This window comes from Eptatretus burgeri, chromosome 1, assembly GCF_056783735.1.
Source record: "Eptatretus burgeri isolate ZD-2024b chromosome 1, Ebu_testis_v1, whole genome shotgun sequence".
Taxonomy (NCBI): Eukaryota; Metazoa; Chordata; class Myxini; order Myxiniformes; family Myxinidae; genus Eptatretus; species Eptatretus burgeri.
Window position 1 is genome coordinate 155,635,454 of NC_140961.1, and position 16,507 is coordinate 155,651,960.

Consider the following 16,507-nt stretch of genomic DNA (forward strand, 5'->3'; position numbering starts at 1 on the left):
GACACTGTTTGCAGCTTCGTGGACATATATTGGATGAAGATCTGTTGTGCATACTCTTCAAAGGTCTTTGATGCAGCCGGCTTCTGCATCTGGACGATGGCTGCTCCATCAAGTACAATACAGATCGTGACAAGAGTCTCTGTCTTTGCGTCGGAGATTTCTTCCAAGCATGTGAGGAGATCACTCTTGGTACCAGTGCAGAGGCTTCCACCATCAGACAATGCAGGAGGACATGCCTTATTCTCGTGACAAAAGAACTCCTCAAGGTTTCCATCCCTCGTCTGGCAGCCAATGTACATGCGTGCGAAGAGTTCACGGTCATTCTTGATGGAGGCTAGCTGTTGCTGACCTATGCTCTGGCTTCTTGGAGTGGAAGTGCTGAACACCTTCAGCTTGTTACGAGGAATGGGTGCGTCCACTGCCTTTGTTCTGTCCAACACACACTCTCTGTTGAAAGCCTCGAACTGCTCTTGGCCAATCCTCTTGGTATTCATCACGGTCTCCACAGCAGCAGGATCTGCAATCTCTTTTGTGTCCAGTTTGACTACATCTTGGCTCTCCTCCTCGAATGGGTTGCCCATCTCCTCTATGACACCAACGAGAGAGCGAACATCTTTCACAAATGAGGCCTGTACACTTGGCGTCTGATCATGATGACGTGTGTCTGCTGTTTGCCGTCTCCAGTGTTGGTTCCCATCCTGGAATTCTTCGATCACCCTGGCAACTTCTGGTCCCGCAACCATCCAGTGACGTATGGCACTAGGGTTGTCAGTGAGCCCAACTGCTCCACCGTCTCCTTTGATGCAGGCATTATTCTGCTCATGTGCCTGGTCAATCGGGATTGAAGAGAACACCCTCTGTGTTTTCTGAACGGTGAAGTGGCTTTCCCTGAATTTCCTGGATACATCTGGGTGTTTGATGGTGAGTTCGGCCATGTCCTTCAGGTGCACTGGTATCCACCGAGCATAGTGGGTGTGATCCATTCCATGGAACCAGGGACCAGCTCTGTCAGAGCATTGAGGTACATCATTAACGATCCCTGCCTGAGAGAACGCACATACATTAGAACCAACAGTTCTAGTTCCAGCACGGTTGCCCAGTAGTGAAACTGGGGGATGTCTTCTCCTCTCTGGCAGCACCAGTCTTCAAACTCCGGAAGGTCCTCTGCATCCCTGGTTTCTCCCAGACAGTAGTGGTTGTAGGCACGGTGTTGCAGGATCTACAGTGCTGCTGCATTCACTTGATGTGCTCTTCATGTGCGCAAGACATGGGATGCTCGCAGGAATGAGTCTGCTGTCCCTGCTGTCGCAATCTTGGCTTGCACAAGTGCTTGCACCCAACCACTCCCTTTCAGCCAGTCCCCCAGTGTCCTCAGTGCCGCCATCTCTATGTGGAGGCCACCAAACATCACCACTATCTGGTCTTCACCATAGCTCTCTGGCCACTTCCACTGTATCTGCTTGGCCAAAGCAAACAGTGGCTGATCAACGGTGACCACTGGTATCTGTCCATGATTCAGGTGTTCCACAGCATTCTTCATGACGTCCATTGAGTGCCGGATCATGGCCACTGTGTGGGCACTCTCCAGGAAGAGTGGAAGCAGCGACGTGGGGCAGATGACTCGAGCATCTGGTGGCTGTCAACTGGCATGAAATGCAGCCCAAGAAGTGTTGTCATTGTCCACTGTACCAGTGTTGTCCTACAGGACTCGCTTTGCATTGCCTAGCCATTGGTATTCTTCATCAGTCTGCTGTTTGAAGTCTCCTCTGGTCAATGACGCCACTTTAGCAGCTGGGACAGGTGACTTCTTGATGCTGCTCGTGACAGGGGGTATTTCAGTGTAGTAGTGCGGCAATGGGCGACTGTCTTGGACCATGCATCCCCAGATCCTCCAACAATGACGATACTCCGATCCACTCCTTCACCAGTGTAAGAAGGATGTTGTATGAGGGAGATAGCGTACCATAGAAGGAGTCCTTTGATGTTGTTGCACTGGGGTTGTGATCTATGTTGTCTACAGCGGCAGTTGTAAACACCTTGCCGCACATCTTCGGAGGGCACACCACTCGTTCTCTGTGAAACTGTTGGCAGACACTGTTGCCCGTCTGTGCTGAGAGCTGGAGCACTCTATCAGAGGAGATGCTCAGGCCAAGGTGTGACAGTCTGTCGTCCAATTCCTTCTTGCATGTATGAGCATGCAGCATCATCCCTATGTATATTGGAAGTGGGGTCTCCTGTGCAACACTGTGCCTGACACTGGTGGATGATGTGGTGCCACGTGTTCGCTTGTGTTTGATGCTGTTGAACTTCAGTATCTGAGCTGTGGCAATTGCTGCAGGGTTCGTGTCTGCCATCTGTTCCTTGATGTTGGGTCCCTCTAGGATCATACTGACTAGGGCAAGCAGCAACGGTGGCACAGATTCTTCTTGACATACTTCAGGGAATCCTGTGAAGGGCTTGGCTTCTCCAAACATGTGACGGTGAACAATCTGTGTAGCATGGGCAAGATGGACTGCATCACTATCACTGTCCAGCTCACAGGCTTTGGCAATAGCAGCACCGACATCTTCTTCAAATGACATCAGGATGTCTTTCCCCTTGGTGTATGCCCGCATGTCAGGAAACTGAACCAACAGTCTCTGTTTCAGTCATGTGGAGTGGACTCTCGTGTCGAGCTGGACTCCTAGCTGTTCCATTCTGGACTGATAGAGCTGGACAAGGTCAGCCAATCTGAATACTGGTGCCGTCTCCTCATCTTGTCTGGTTTCTTCAATGTAGAGGACGAGTTCAGTGAAGACAACTGCCGACATTGCTCGCTCTTGTTTTGGGTCCTGTGATCCTGTTGACTGGGCCTTTCGTGTGCGATTGTAAAGTCCTATCAAGCACCGTGGGTGATACTGGGCGTCCAACGCAATCATGTCCCCACCACTGAGAGGGCCCAGCAGTTCTGCATCACCAAGAAGGGTTGCACAGGTACGCACCCGTTTGTCCATTTGGAATGTTGCAGCTTTCTGAAGAGTGTCAGCCCCAGCAGGTTGTTCACAGAAGAAACAGTTTTCTGGGACCTTCTTCTCTGTACTCGATGAGCGTGAATGTAACCTGGTGCGTTTGCATGCAGCTTGTTCCTCATCGCTCTCACATTCTTTCTTGAGTGCTCTCTTTTGTGCTCTCTGCAGTTTAGTGTTGTTGTACTGGAGCCTGCATGTCTGATGATATTTTGCACCGTGTGCAACCATCGCAGCTTCAATGCCATGACCATCATCGAGTATTTCCAGGTGAAATGATCCTGGAAGCTCTCTAAGTTCACTGAATTTGACCATGTTCTCTGCGAGTGAACTGTGCCCACTACCAATGTCTTTTCTCTTTGATGGGTCAGGTTTTGTCAGTGTCTCCGTCTTCTCCTCTTGACATATAAGGCATAACTTCCAGTCAGTTGTGGTGAGGTGCTGTGATGTTGATGGTGAAGTTCGCTCAACATCAGCTAGTCTGAAGCTCTTGGACATGGTGGAACTGTCTTCTGAATCTGCAACGATACAATGATATAATGTTAACATTTTGTTACATATAATAGAGGGGTTTCCTCCGCCATACTAATGGAGAGGAGGATAATTCCTCTATATCGTAGAGCATTTAGCTTGGCACACTAAGGGAATTAGTTTTGTGAGATTATGCCAGAATTAAATTTTCACCCATACCGGAGGAAAGAAGAGAAATAAAATCACATGAGATTCTTTAGTTAAAAAATATTCCCAAATTTATTGAATATTTACAAAACATTTGAATTCATAAATTATTACAATATTTACACAGTCAAGATTTAAATATAAAGCAGTCTAAACTCTTATTAGGTTGGACAGTACATTTTCCAGACATACCCCGTTCTTTTAATTACAGCCTTCGTGTTAAATTCAGAACATGTCAAAACTGTCAGTGTGGAACACACACTTCACTCAAAATACTAATTTATATGAAACATTTCTAATTTAAAGCTTTATAGTAAGAATTTCAGATAAACCCCAAAAAGGTAAGACCAGGTTGGCTATTAGACAACCTGCCTCTCTCGTGCCCACCAGACAAGTGGTTTTAGCCAGCACACATGTGTATCAGGTAAGCTTGTGCTGAGTACATCATACCTGAACAACTCAGTGAGGCAGAACACAGCAGTGCACACCAGGGTGACTACTTCAGTGCATAAACCAATTAACCTGTCCACTACATATACTGTAGAAATGAAGCTATTTTCTGCAGATAATAATAATATAAGTTCAGTTCCATATAACAATTTCTGTTATCACCAATACAACTACCACTACTACAAGCTTTGTCTGAAATTTTGTGGACTAACAGACAAACAGACATACAGACAAGCTGGGATCAAAACATTACCTCCTTTCACCATTGAGTGTAGAGGTAACCATCATGGAAATTATATCATGCCCTAGATTTAATTCATGCTTACCCGTGTATTTGCTTCACTGGTTCACAAGGTCTTTTGCATACATGTAATTCAGACTCTTGTCTTCATTGCTGACCACACAATGTTGTCTCGCTGAGCCCAGATTGTATGTAATTAACTCATTTATGTGGAGTCACAAGGTGATTTAAACACAGCCACACACAAAGAACACAGTTGATGTGGGTCAACACACATGCAGCCTCTCTACTCTTTTATTTGGGTCAGGGCTGTGATTAAAGACATGTAGTGGAGTCATGTTTGTAAACATTGTTAAAGACATGCTACAGTGCATTGTTAAGGAAACAAGACAGATGGAAGCCTATACAAGAAATTTCTGTACTCCAGAAACACAAAAGATGGCTTAAAGGGTCGAGGAAAAGGGGATTATGCATGTTTGGTATTTATTGACAATATGAATGTAATATTACATAGAATATGCATATTAAAAACACAAATGAATGGGTCACTTTGTTTCCTAATGGGATATGAATTTATATTTTAGACTGCCAGTACATATGAGCTTGTCTGAGTTGTTACTAGTGATTTAGTATAATTTATTTATTTATTTATATTTACAGAACCAAGACATTCTTTTCAAAGTATTGTGTTGAATCCAATATTTGCCGAGATAATTTCCAAATAAAATTATATAACAAACTGTGATAGATAATATTAAGTTGCAAATGGTACCATTGGATTCCTTGCCCCCAAAAATATACATTTAGATACCAGAATCAAGTCAATAGCTGCATTACGTCCAGAGATAATGGCAAATGTAGATTTCAAGTGGTGGCCATTTTGAAATCCAATATGGCGGACATAAAGAGAGAATTTCAAGTGGCCAAATATCTGAAAATGTTCGCAACATATTAATGTACATTTATGCCAAATGTGGTGCTTGTATCACAAAATGTACAATTCTTTTGAATATTTGGGCGAAGCCGCCCCACTATTATGGGCAGAATGTTTTCATTTTACCAAATTGGTTACAACATGTAATGTTTCAGCTGAGATGTCCAAAAAATGCTTCAAGAGTACAAAAAATGTTGTGACTAATTCCTTTGAATTATTTCACATTCCACATAGCTTATAATATAACCAATGTACTTCTTCAAGCGTTAAACTCGTCCTGATTTATATTAAGTTTTATTCAAACAGAATGCAAAAAATCCTTGGAAATGTGAATTATTTGCTGCTCATTTAACAAGTTTGACTTTTGCATTAAAAAGTAAATTCCCATGGAGTAGCTGATGTCATCTTCTCACAAAACCATGCATTTTGCAAGAGCGACCAGACTTTCGAGTTTGTTGTGAGAGAAACTTTTAACACGATTTCACAGGCTTGGTCAAATAAATTTTCTGCGTTTGGAGTTTTAATGCATTTGATTTTATAGCCACTTCCACATTGTGTGAACTGTAATGTCAATTATAAGTTATAGTCCCCAAATGACAAAGATCCATTTGATTGGTGGCCGACCTGTAGGATCGTTCATACTCATGAAACGCAAACCTTGGGTTGCAGTCATTAGAGAACTAGCTGGGTTCGGCACCCCAAACAACATATGTACACCAATGTGAAGGAAACCCCAAGTTGTATACAAACATTGGCAACCGTGACAGGATCTGTCAGTGGTAAAAGGCTTTACGGTGACACAGAAACAGCAGACGAGGAAGATTACGCATATGCCATGGTGCTTCAGTTGTGATCTGAGTTCAAATTGACTGCTCATCCATCTGCATGGAGTTCGAGAAGTGCATTGTGTGAGGCTAGCACCGTTGACTGAAGGGAGATACACTAAATGCGGTTTTTGAAGAACAGCAAGTGGTTGCAATGGAGGAGAAGGTTCGAGAATGTGAGTATATACAAATGATCCATGAGGAACATGCGCACAAAGAGGAGGTGGTGCATGAATGTGCATGCAAAGAGGAGGAGGAGGAGGGAAAAAGTATGATCAACGCAAATAGGAGGCGGGGAGTGGCGAAAGCACCTGGGAAGCGGAACATATTGTTACGAATTTGGAATTCGATCACACTCAACATACAGGTCCCTTTAGCTCAGTTATGTCGATAAGTGCATGTTCCCTCGATAGCTCACCTTCCATTGGTTAATGGGCAGAAATCGATTAAATGCGCTGTGATTTAATTTAAAAGTCAGTAAGCCATCACAACACAAAGGAAGCCGACCCTCCCCCTCTTCTGGGAAGATGAAGAAGAGCACTCCCATCCCGTGATTCATGATGTGAACAACTTCCTCCTACCCCCAGTTGTGCGCGCACGAGGGGATGAGTCACGTCGGGAGTGGGGGAGGGGCGGATAAGAATAAGGAACAGATCCTCTGCTTTGTTCGGGTGGGTTCAGTAAGCTTCTTGCTTCTGCTTGGCTCGGGTTAGGGTTGGAGACCTTTTTTCTTCGGCCAGGCTTTTCAGCAGGCCTTCGGGTTCTGCTTTGATCAGTTCACTTTTTGGGCTCTGGCTTTGTTCGGAAGAGAGGTGGTTCGCTTTTTGAGTTTGGTTCATCGAAAGAGAGTTGAGCTGGTTGCTCGGCTCGAGCTTGTTGGTTGTTGTTCATCGAGAGAGGAGCGCCAGTTGCGAGAGTCGCGCGTGTTTTGCGTTCTACTTTGTCGTCCGGTTCGGCTGGCTCTTCTTGGCTCGTGGAGCACTTTGTTCTCTGCTTGGTTCCCGGCTTGGTGCGACTCATTGGCCTCATCTTGGAGGTGGTTCTTCGGGGAAGGGACACTTCGACGGGAAGGATCAGCGCCTCGTCTCACCAACACGTGTTCAGAAGCGCGAGGGGATTCACTGGAGCTCGGGAAGGATCGTGGCTGACAGTGATTGGATCCAGCTCGCTCTCGCTGGAGCCCGGGTCCGGGCAGCTTGAAGACCACACGAGGTGGAGAGGTTCGAGATAGGTTCTGGGTTTCAGCTCATCTGTCCCTCTGAGTTGAGTCCTTATTAAAGGCATCAGCCACCATTTATTCGGTGTGCGTGTGTGTACGTGTGTCCATGGGCCCGTCTAACAAGTGGAGAACTGTTAAGTGCTTTGTTTGCTGTAAATGATTGCATTGCATTTATTGTATTCGGTATAGTTCTGCTCTTGTGTGCTTCCCGATTTCCCTGATTAGTGTATAAATAAACCCCAATTGTTAAATGCTTTCAGCTCGTCGCGTCGATTCTTTCATTGACTAAGCATGTTGTGTGTGAGGGATAAGTCGGCTATTTGGAGGGTCACAAGACAATCGGAACGACGGTTCTCGGTGATTAAGCCGCTCGGAATTGCGCACGGGACAGGCTCGCTTAAGAGGCTTGTTGCATACGAGTTCCGTCGAGGGTGTTATACCCCGGTAGTTGGATCACTTGGGTATTGAGGTAAATTGAAGTTGGCAATCGACCCTACCCCACGTGGTCTGCCCATTGGCATATTTTGGTTCTTGTACAAGGATCCGTCGACCTCGCACTTATCCGGGCACCAATCTGGTAATTCCGGGCGATCGAGCCGGGGCGGCCCCCCACTGTTCCATTGAGGGTCGTGCTTGTGGCGACGCGCCAGCGGGAAACCACAACACTGGTGTCTGGGAGCGGGATTCGGCCTCATCCGCCTCCACACGATATTCACGGACGTGAATCAGGGGTGTAACAAGCGAACCCACCCCCCCCAACACCGTGTCCCCAAATTGCGAGCATTTAAATTGTGTTATTCCCAACACGTGACATGGCCAGCCAAGATGAGTTGAGCCAGGTGGGTAGCGATGATCGTGATGTACAGTTAGATGAACCCATGATCCAGGACACCCGTGAGGAGGACACCTCCTTACCCCAGGGTTGGGAAAAGTGGCTATGCCATACATGTGGTTACTTTTATTACTACAACTGCACCACTGAATGTGGTCAGTGGGTGCGGCCAGGGCAGGTGACAATGCAGCAGTTAATGGACGTCATGGAACTTGTGATGAGGCGAAAGGATTGGGGTCTGGGAAAAATGGTGGATGATATAAAAATGCTCCGAGAGTTTGCAAACGTGACCAGGACTCTACCTGAATAAAATACCGAGTCGAGGGGCTAGTGTGGCGGCTGTTTGGACCGCGATGACGGGTGAGGAAGAAGTGACGGAGAAAATAATGATGATTGGACGAGAAGTGTATGAACTCGGACAGTTGATGACGAGTGTCGCCGCCACGACAATTATCGGGGAGACTAAAAAACTCGGCCACGAGGGGCGACGGAAGAGTTAAAGGAGTAGCCGGAGACGCAGATAATAAAAGACACAAAAGAGGAAACGGCAGAGAAGAAAAGCGAGGAAGAAACGGAAATAATATACGAGGAGACGGAGACGCAGATAATAAAATAAATAAAAGAACAAACGGAGGTAATGAATGAGGTGACGGAATTAACAGAGACACAATGGGAGACGAGGAAGGAAATAGAAGTATTGCCAGAGACGCGTGAGATAGACCGACTCGATAATTAATTAAATAAAACGAAGGAGGAAACAGAGACGAAGATCCAGGAAGAAACTAATAAACACGAAGTGACGATGGAGGAATTCACGGTGACACAAAGGGAGACGCAGGAATTAAAATAAATAACAGAGACACGGGAGATAGAGGAGACAGAGGATGAAGTGGACGAAACTATTGACGAACACACACAGGTAGGGATAGTGCGGGACAATGGGGTTGAGCTTGGGGAATGTATTGGGACCCGATGCAAGCAGCAGGATAGCCTCCTTCAGAAATGAAGGGAAGAAATAGGCTCCCTTGAAGCAGATCGTGACGAGGTGAGTCCGGTCATGCCGAACGATGGAGAGAGGATGGGTGCTGTTAACGGGTACACACTGAGCTTGGGGAGGGGGGGTAAAGGGAACCCGGGACCCCTTGTGGCAGCGCAAATCCCCAGCGCGATTGTCCCGGTGTGTGTGGTTAAAGGTGTGAGTGCAGCGAGTGTGTTGAAACGCGCGCATAGCGTGAGTGAAATGGTGATAGTGAGTGAAAAGATGTGTATGGGAGAAGCACCGTGTGTGAGAGAAACCGCGTGTGTGAGGTCGCGGTAGGAAAGAGAAATGGCGGTTGGTATGCAAGAAATCGCAACCGCATGTCCGGGTGTCATGGCGAGGTGTGTAAGCGTCATGGCACGTGGGAGTGCGTGCGTTGAATGGCGACGAAGACGGCGCCAGACAAGGGACAAGGGCCGTGTAGAGGCCGTAGTTGTTTTGGTGACTGTGCCGGGTTCGTACAGCAGCGCGCGTGAGGTCCATGCCGTGCTTCGCACGAGGCCACCACATGCGCGCCTGCGTGAGTGAAATCCGGTCCGGAAACTCCGGGTGATCGAGCCGAGGCGGCCCCCTACTGTTCCATTGAGGGTCATGCTCGTGGTGATGCGCCGGTGGGAAACCACAACAATATGAAGGAGGAAATGTGAGTGAAGATTGAATTGGTAAGAATACAGTTGAAGATTGAAGCACTGAACCTGCTCACACCACACCTGACACTGGTAATGTCCGAATATGGGGAAAGAAGCCGAAGCTCCCCCACATTGAATGAGAAACACGATGAGCTGGACGTGAACCTTGAGAGATTTGAGTGTTTCCCTTTGAGTCAACATTGGAACAGAGAAGACTGGGCAGTTACTCTCAGCCACCTTCTGACAGGCAAGACATCCCAGGTGCATACCAGCATGCCATCGGAGAATGCTCACGATTATGATCGCAAGAAAGACTCCTTGCTGAAGAGGATTGAACTTGCAGAGGAGGGATATCGCTGGAGGTTCAGGGAAATTCAACCTGCCAATGGAGAAATGGTGTTACAGTTCGTGATATGTTTGACATGGTGATATACACAATGGACTTTGATGGCAAAGTGCAAACTCAGCGTTGAAGCAGTAACCAACTTGTTGGTTCGTAAACAGTTCCTCAATATGTGTTCTAGGAAGATCGCCCTGTTGATACGTGAGAGAGTGCCTCAGAACATGGAAGCACCGACAACCTTTTCTGAGCAGTACATTGAAGAACATGGAGGGTGCATTACTGGGATGTCAGTGACGGAAATGGATGTTGCAACGAAACCAAGGTCAGAAAGTTTGTTGCACAAGACTGACCCATCTCAGCCTACAAGGCCCCATTTCAGTAGTTGTGTGAGGGAATGCTTCTATTGTAACAAGAAAGGCAACATGAAGGCCGAATGTTGATTGAGGAAGGAAGCTCAGATGAGGTTACAAAAGAAGGCAGCCAGTGCAGTGCATGACTTCCAGAGGAAATATGTTACGTGCAGAGTTTTGCCGAAGGAGTCGTCTGCGTAAGCTGTACAAAAGTGTCCTGAAGGGATCCGGGTGAACAAAGGAGTATTTCATTCATCACCTATGGTCTTCAGCAGTTGTGAGACAACCACCGCTGGAATCGCCATTGAAAACATAACTTTGGAAGAAGGCAACGTGATTCCCTAAGAGTGACAGTGCTGGGAGTCTCAGGATGTACTCGTGCAGCTGTGAAGCAAGACTTGGTGACAACAAGGCAGATGACTGACAAGTTCTACTTCTTTAAGCTGATTGCAATTACATTGTATCACTATTCAGTTGTGAAGATCTATGTGGACACACGATACTGCATGCAGCCTGGTGTTGGCTTTGCGGTTGGGGTGGTGGCTTGCGATCCTTGGGTCCTGAGTTTGAGCCCTGTTTGCATTTAATTAACACCAGGGGGTTGATTCAGCCTGTCATCCTTCCGAGGTTGGCAAAATGAGCACCAGCATACCGGTAATATGGACACTGTATCAACGGCATCGCTGCGCCCCTAACCAAGGATGCAAACTGCAGCAAAAAAGCCTGCACACGATGGGAACCATACTATGTAGGAGAGGTGGTCATGTGCATGGAGGAACCATTTGTGGTTTTGTGATTGGTAATATACCGGGAGCACAAGAGGTCAAGTTCCAGAATCAAACTTGATTCCACAGCAGGCACAAGCAGCAGTGGCAACTGCACAGACCAATCACAACATGAATGACATCAAACAATTAAAGGTGTCACAACCTGACATCCCCAAGTTGACTGTAAAAGAAAGAGCTTGAGCATGCTCAGAAGTTTGATGTCTCACTTCGAAGGTGTGGAAGTAGTTGCAGGGTGACAGAGATAATCAGATGTAGGACAAGAGGAAATACAGGCTTGAAGTCCACAAAGGTATGTTTCACCACATCTACACAACTGACATGACCGAGGTGAAGCAAATCATGGTTCCAAACAAATATCGGAAGACCGTGATGAAATTGGCACACGGATCAATTGTTGGTTGTCATCTTGGAGTGAGGAAGACCATTGACCAAATAACCAGAAATTTACATTGGTCAGGAATATCCAGTGATGTCAGCAGATTCTGAAAGTCCTGCAACATCTGCCAGAGGATCATCCCCAAAGGGAAGGTTTCCATGATACCATTTGGAACCATGCTATTGATGGAGGAGCCATTCACAGATTGGCCATGGACCTGATTGGACCATTGTCTCCAGTGTCTGAGAAGGGCAACCATGACATCTTTTCCATTGTGGACTATGCCACTAGTTACCCTGAAGCAATTGCGCTCCCCAAGATTGAGATTGAGATAGTTATGGTTGCACTGCTGGAAGTATTCTCCTGAGTACGACTCCCACAAGAGGTACTGAGTGACCAAGGTACTCAATTTACATCAGCCCTGATTAAGGAGTGTGTTAATTAAGGAATTTGCATCAGCCCAGACCTGATGAAGGAGGACTCATTCCGATGAAGCAACTCTTCATAACACCACATAACCCCGGGTGCAATGAACTTTGCGAATGGGTCAATGAAAGTCTGAAGAGCATGCTGAAGAAGAGGTCAAGAGCGACCGTGTGATTGGTGAAGGTAACTGCAGGCGGTGCAATTCGCTTCCAGAGTTCACCAGCACCCTCTGTTTTTTTCTGGCACATTCCAATCTGCATCCCATGAACCCATCCATCCATCCATTGGGACCATACTTGGTATAGAGTGTTAGTGCTGCCAAAGCAGTCTCCAGGGCTATTGGGCACAATCCTGGATGGATTGCAACTCTAATACAGGAGACTCAAATGGATCAATCAGCCCAGCAATCTGGTACTCATTTTGCTAACCTCAAAAGGATGACTGGCTGAGTCAAACCCAACTGGTAATAATTCAACAGTCAATTGGGATTTGAACTCAGGGCCCAATGATCCCAAGCCCACCACCCTAACCATTAAGCCAACATCAGCCTTTCTGTATCTATCCAAGCTCTTAAATGCTTTCAGAGCCTCCTTTTGTAGTTGATGGATGTGTTTACTCGATAATTATAGATATCTGTGTTCTGTTGATCAGGTAACTGCTTCGCATCAGTGGACTTCTCCATCGGGGTCAGTGAGTTTCACGGCAAACTTTAGGGATATATATTCACAGTGATTTCTAATTTCTGGTAATACTGCTTCCTGCTCTGTTTATCAAAATGACGAACAACATCAGATAAGCTGGAGCCACTTCCAGTTGCAGATATTTTCTTGGATATTTTGAGTATTCTCCATCCAGATCTACATAGTTCACAATCTGGAGGACCAACAAAATGGCAGGTTAAACAAGTTTTTACGTCACCAGCCTGTCAGTAAGAAACCTTGATGCATTGCAATTGCTTTTTCGACATGATTGCATCCCATGATTTTGTTTTATATTTCTGTATATTGTCTTCTTTTCTCTCTGCAACACCTTTGTTTTTATAGTTTTTGTTTTTACTGAACAGGAATGGCAAATACTCTTCGTAATTATAGAGATGATGATTGAAACTTTATCACATATATCATGCAGGTTTCTGTATTATGTGCATGATGAAGTGTACCACTTCACCAATTATTTCATTCACACAAGTTTTAGCTTTTGTTTTATCTCAGGAATGTTGAATTTATCAACAACCTCGGTGATTTCGTGAAGTTTGATAAAAATGGAGATCCATCTGGAAACTCGTATGAATTGATTAACTGGCAATTAGATGTGAATGGTCAAGTGCAGTTTAAAGTTGTTGGAGATTTTAAGTCATCTGGTCCTCCAGAGAAGCAACTCCACATTACCAACAACACGATCTTCTGGAATGATGGAACACACAAGGAAAGTAGTTCAATAGTCTGTGAAATGTATTTTTCTATGTGTGCATGTTTGAACAGCCATGATGCATGAGTATGATGGCAAATTACATCCGGAAAGTTTATCCATAAATAATTTTGACCATGTTGAAAAGAAAAATCAAGGTCTCGTGTTCATGAAATCATGAATTTATTTAACAGGTTCCAAGGTCTGTTTGCAGTAATCCTTGCAAACCAAGTACAAGGAAAGTGAGACAAAAAGGGGAACCTTTCTGTTGCTTTGACTGCATTCCCTGTGGTGAGGGAACATACTCTAACAGAACTGGTAAGCCCTTCCAATTAATATTTATGTATATTTCCACTTTTTGAGCAACATTTTACATATCTGTCTGTTTTAGCAGTGGGAGAAAGCTCATGGATAAGCTTTTTGATGGAATGCATGCCAGACACACATGATTTGTACTTTTACTTGAACGAGCAGAGCACCCGTCCGATGGTCGATCTTGTTTCAAGAATTAAACATGTTCTTCTGACCTTTACCTTTATTTGGGTGGTGTATAGACAAATAGCAGCTCTGTGTAGGCAAAATAAAGATAAAAAAACGAAGTTAAGTGCGAGAAGCAAAATCATACCCTCTACTTATATTTCAAAACACATGACTGCACTGGAAAATCTCGGGACATGAATCCTGTACTCTAAATGGTGAACACTTGTAATATCCCTCCCCCACCTGGAGGTGGTGCTACGTGATACACATTTACAAAGAGAATATGCCTCTCCTCCCCCTCCCCACAAGACCACCGGCAAAGATACACTAATTGGGTTACACCTGTTGATGCAGTTTCTCCGAAATTAGCATAAGTGGATTGATTGTGATAAAAACAAATAATAAAATGTTGATAATTAAAACTTGATATTTAAATAAATGTATTAAATCTGAAATAGAAAATGCACTCAAATATGATATGATTTTATGTGCTTGAACATGTATCTATTATAATTTTAATTAACATAACCATCTCTTTCCTTTGCATGGAAGGATCGACCTGACTATTGAAAAATGTAATGAGCAGGCCGACTTTTTCAGTAAGCCAGATTTAGAATTGCCTACTATTTAAATATACTAGTGCGGGCCCGTACGTGCGTGCCCATACGTGTGTGGCCGTACGTGCAAAAAAAAAGAAAAAAAGAAAAACAAAAAAGAAGAATTGTGACGTCAATCGTGATGTCATAGCTCCTTGTCCTCTCATTGGTTTTGGTAAACAAATGGCCATAACTTGGGAACCACTTGTCAGATTAATATCAAACCTTGAAAAGGCACATACTAAGGTCCCCAGCAATATACCTGGCAAGCTTCAATTAGATCGGACCAGTGGTTGTTGAGAAACAGAGGTCACAGACAGACAGACAGACAGACAGACACATCGAGATTGCTGGAATTATAGATATATAAGGGATTTTATGACATGATGAAATAAAAGTTACCATCAAGCTGGATAGAGGAATGTTATCACAACACAACTCGGAATGCTTGTTGATGAAAATGTCAAGATGCATAAAAAAAAAATCCTGTTTGCTTTAGGCCTATATTCCCCAGACTGCTAATCTATATATTATTACTGTTAACGTCTGCGCGTAATTTGACGTATCTCCTCCAAAACTGCCAGACGGATTGTCGCCATTTCCGGCATGCGGGTGCTCTTTGGTCTATTGAACAGCATGGGCTATGTCAGATCACGCCAGACGGACAGATTTTTGAATTTTGGGCGATTTTCTAATTTTTACATTCGTTTGCATGGCGACGTGTGACGTCACCGCTGAGAGGCGTAATTCCGTCATGACATCAAACGGTCATTCGCTGACGTCATTACGTCTGTTGTCAACAGACCGTCACCGCTGAGAGGTGTAATGCCACTCCTCGAAAACAGCGTCTGCAATGTAAAACCCTCTTCTGCACATGCTGACTTCCTCAGAAGGTGAATTTGACACAAAAAATGTAACAAGAAACATTGTATTTAAAGTAAAGATTTATTTTTAAAAAAATATTACTGCTCCTGTTCAGTCTAGGGCTAGGCCTATATCAAGTTAAACTTGCCCCATCAGAGGCCAACCTTCCAGTCACACTGAAGAGGATGCAATTTCCAGTCAGACTCACATACTCGATGACCAGAAACAAATCCCACGACCAAACATTTGACAAACTCGGAATATACCTCCCAGCTCCCGTGTTCTTCCATGGCCACTTATATGTTGCATTTTCACGTGCAAGAGGTTACTCCTATATATCTATCAAAGTGGACAATAATTCCTCACAAGGACTATTCAGCAACAAGACACTCACCCAAAATGTCATCTACAGGGAGGTCCTTTAGAAAACTAAGGACAGGTAACCATAGTGCATCACATCCCCAATGACACCCTCCCCAGCTTTCCATAACATCAACTATTATTCCTCATCCACCTTTTGCCACCCATTCAACTCCATGCGAAACATGAGTATATGCTAGAAAAAATATATATATATATATATATATATATATATATATATATATATATATATATATATATATATATATATATATATATATATATATATATATATATATATATTGTTGTGGTTCTCAGAACCATATGCATCCAACAGAAAGTGGTCCGTAGACAGTTAAATGTGAAGATAGGCCCTTCCCTTTTGTCGAGCGGAACAACAGGTGCGTGCGTTGCGAGGATCTCATAGTTCGGTTTGCTTCCATCATTCCTTCTTCATTTCATTTCTAACTTCATTCCAACTCTTCTTTTCATGATTATTCCAGAGGGAAATATGAGCCACATGTGCCTTTCACTGTGAGATGGGTCCTCAGAGAAGACTAATCAGGCATTATGCTGGACACCCTTACATAGAAAGCACACTCAACATGACATCCACACTGCACTGAACACGTGCCGAGGCTGCTAATAGAAAAGCAACCCCAAGCC

The 16,507-nt window shown here is 44.7% G+C and overlaps 1 protein-coding gene and 1 pseudogene across 1 annotated transcript in view; one reads left to right on the forward strand and one right to left on the reverse strand.

Annotated features, from left to right (window-relative positions):
* LOC147035807 (extracellular calcium-sensing receptor-like) overlaps positions 1 to 13,628 on the forward strand; it is a 44,370-nt gene extending 30,742 nt beyond the window's left edge. Inside the window, exon 5 of the mRNA XM_085869612.1 lies at positions 13,329 to 13,628. Within this exon, the coding sequence (XP_085725738.1) occupies positions 13,329 to 13,628 (300 nt within the window). The remainder of the gene's footprint in view (positions 1 to 13,328) is intronic.
* On the reverse strand, positions 1,253 to 4,199 carry LOC147035808 (uncharacterized; annotated as a pseudogene).
* Positions 13,629 to 16,507: the final 2,879 nt, after the last annotated feature.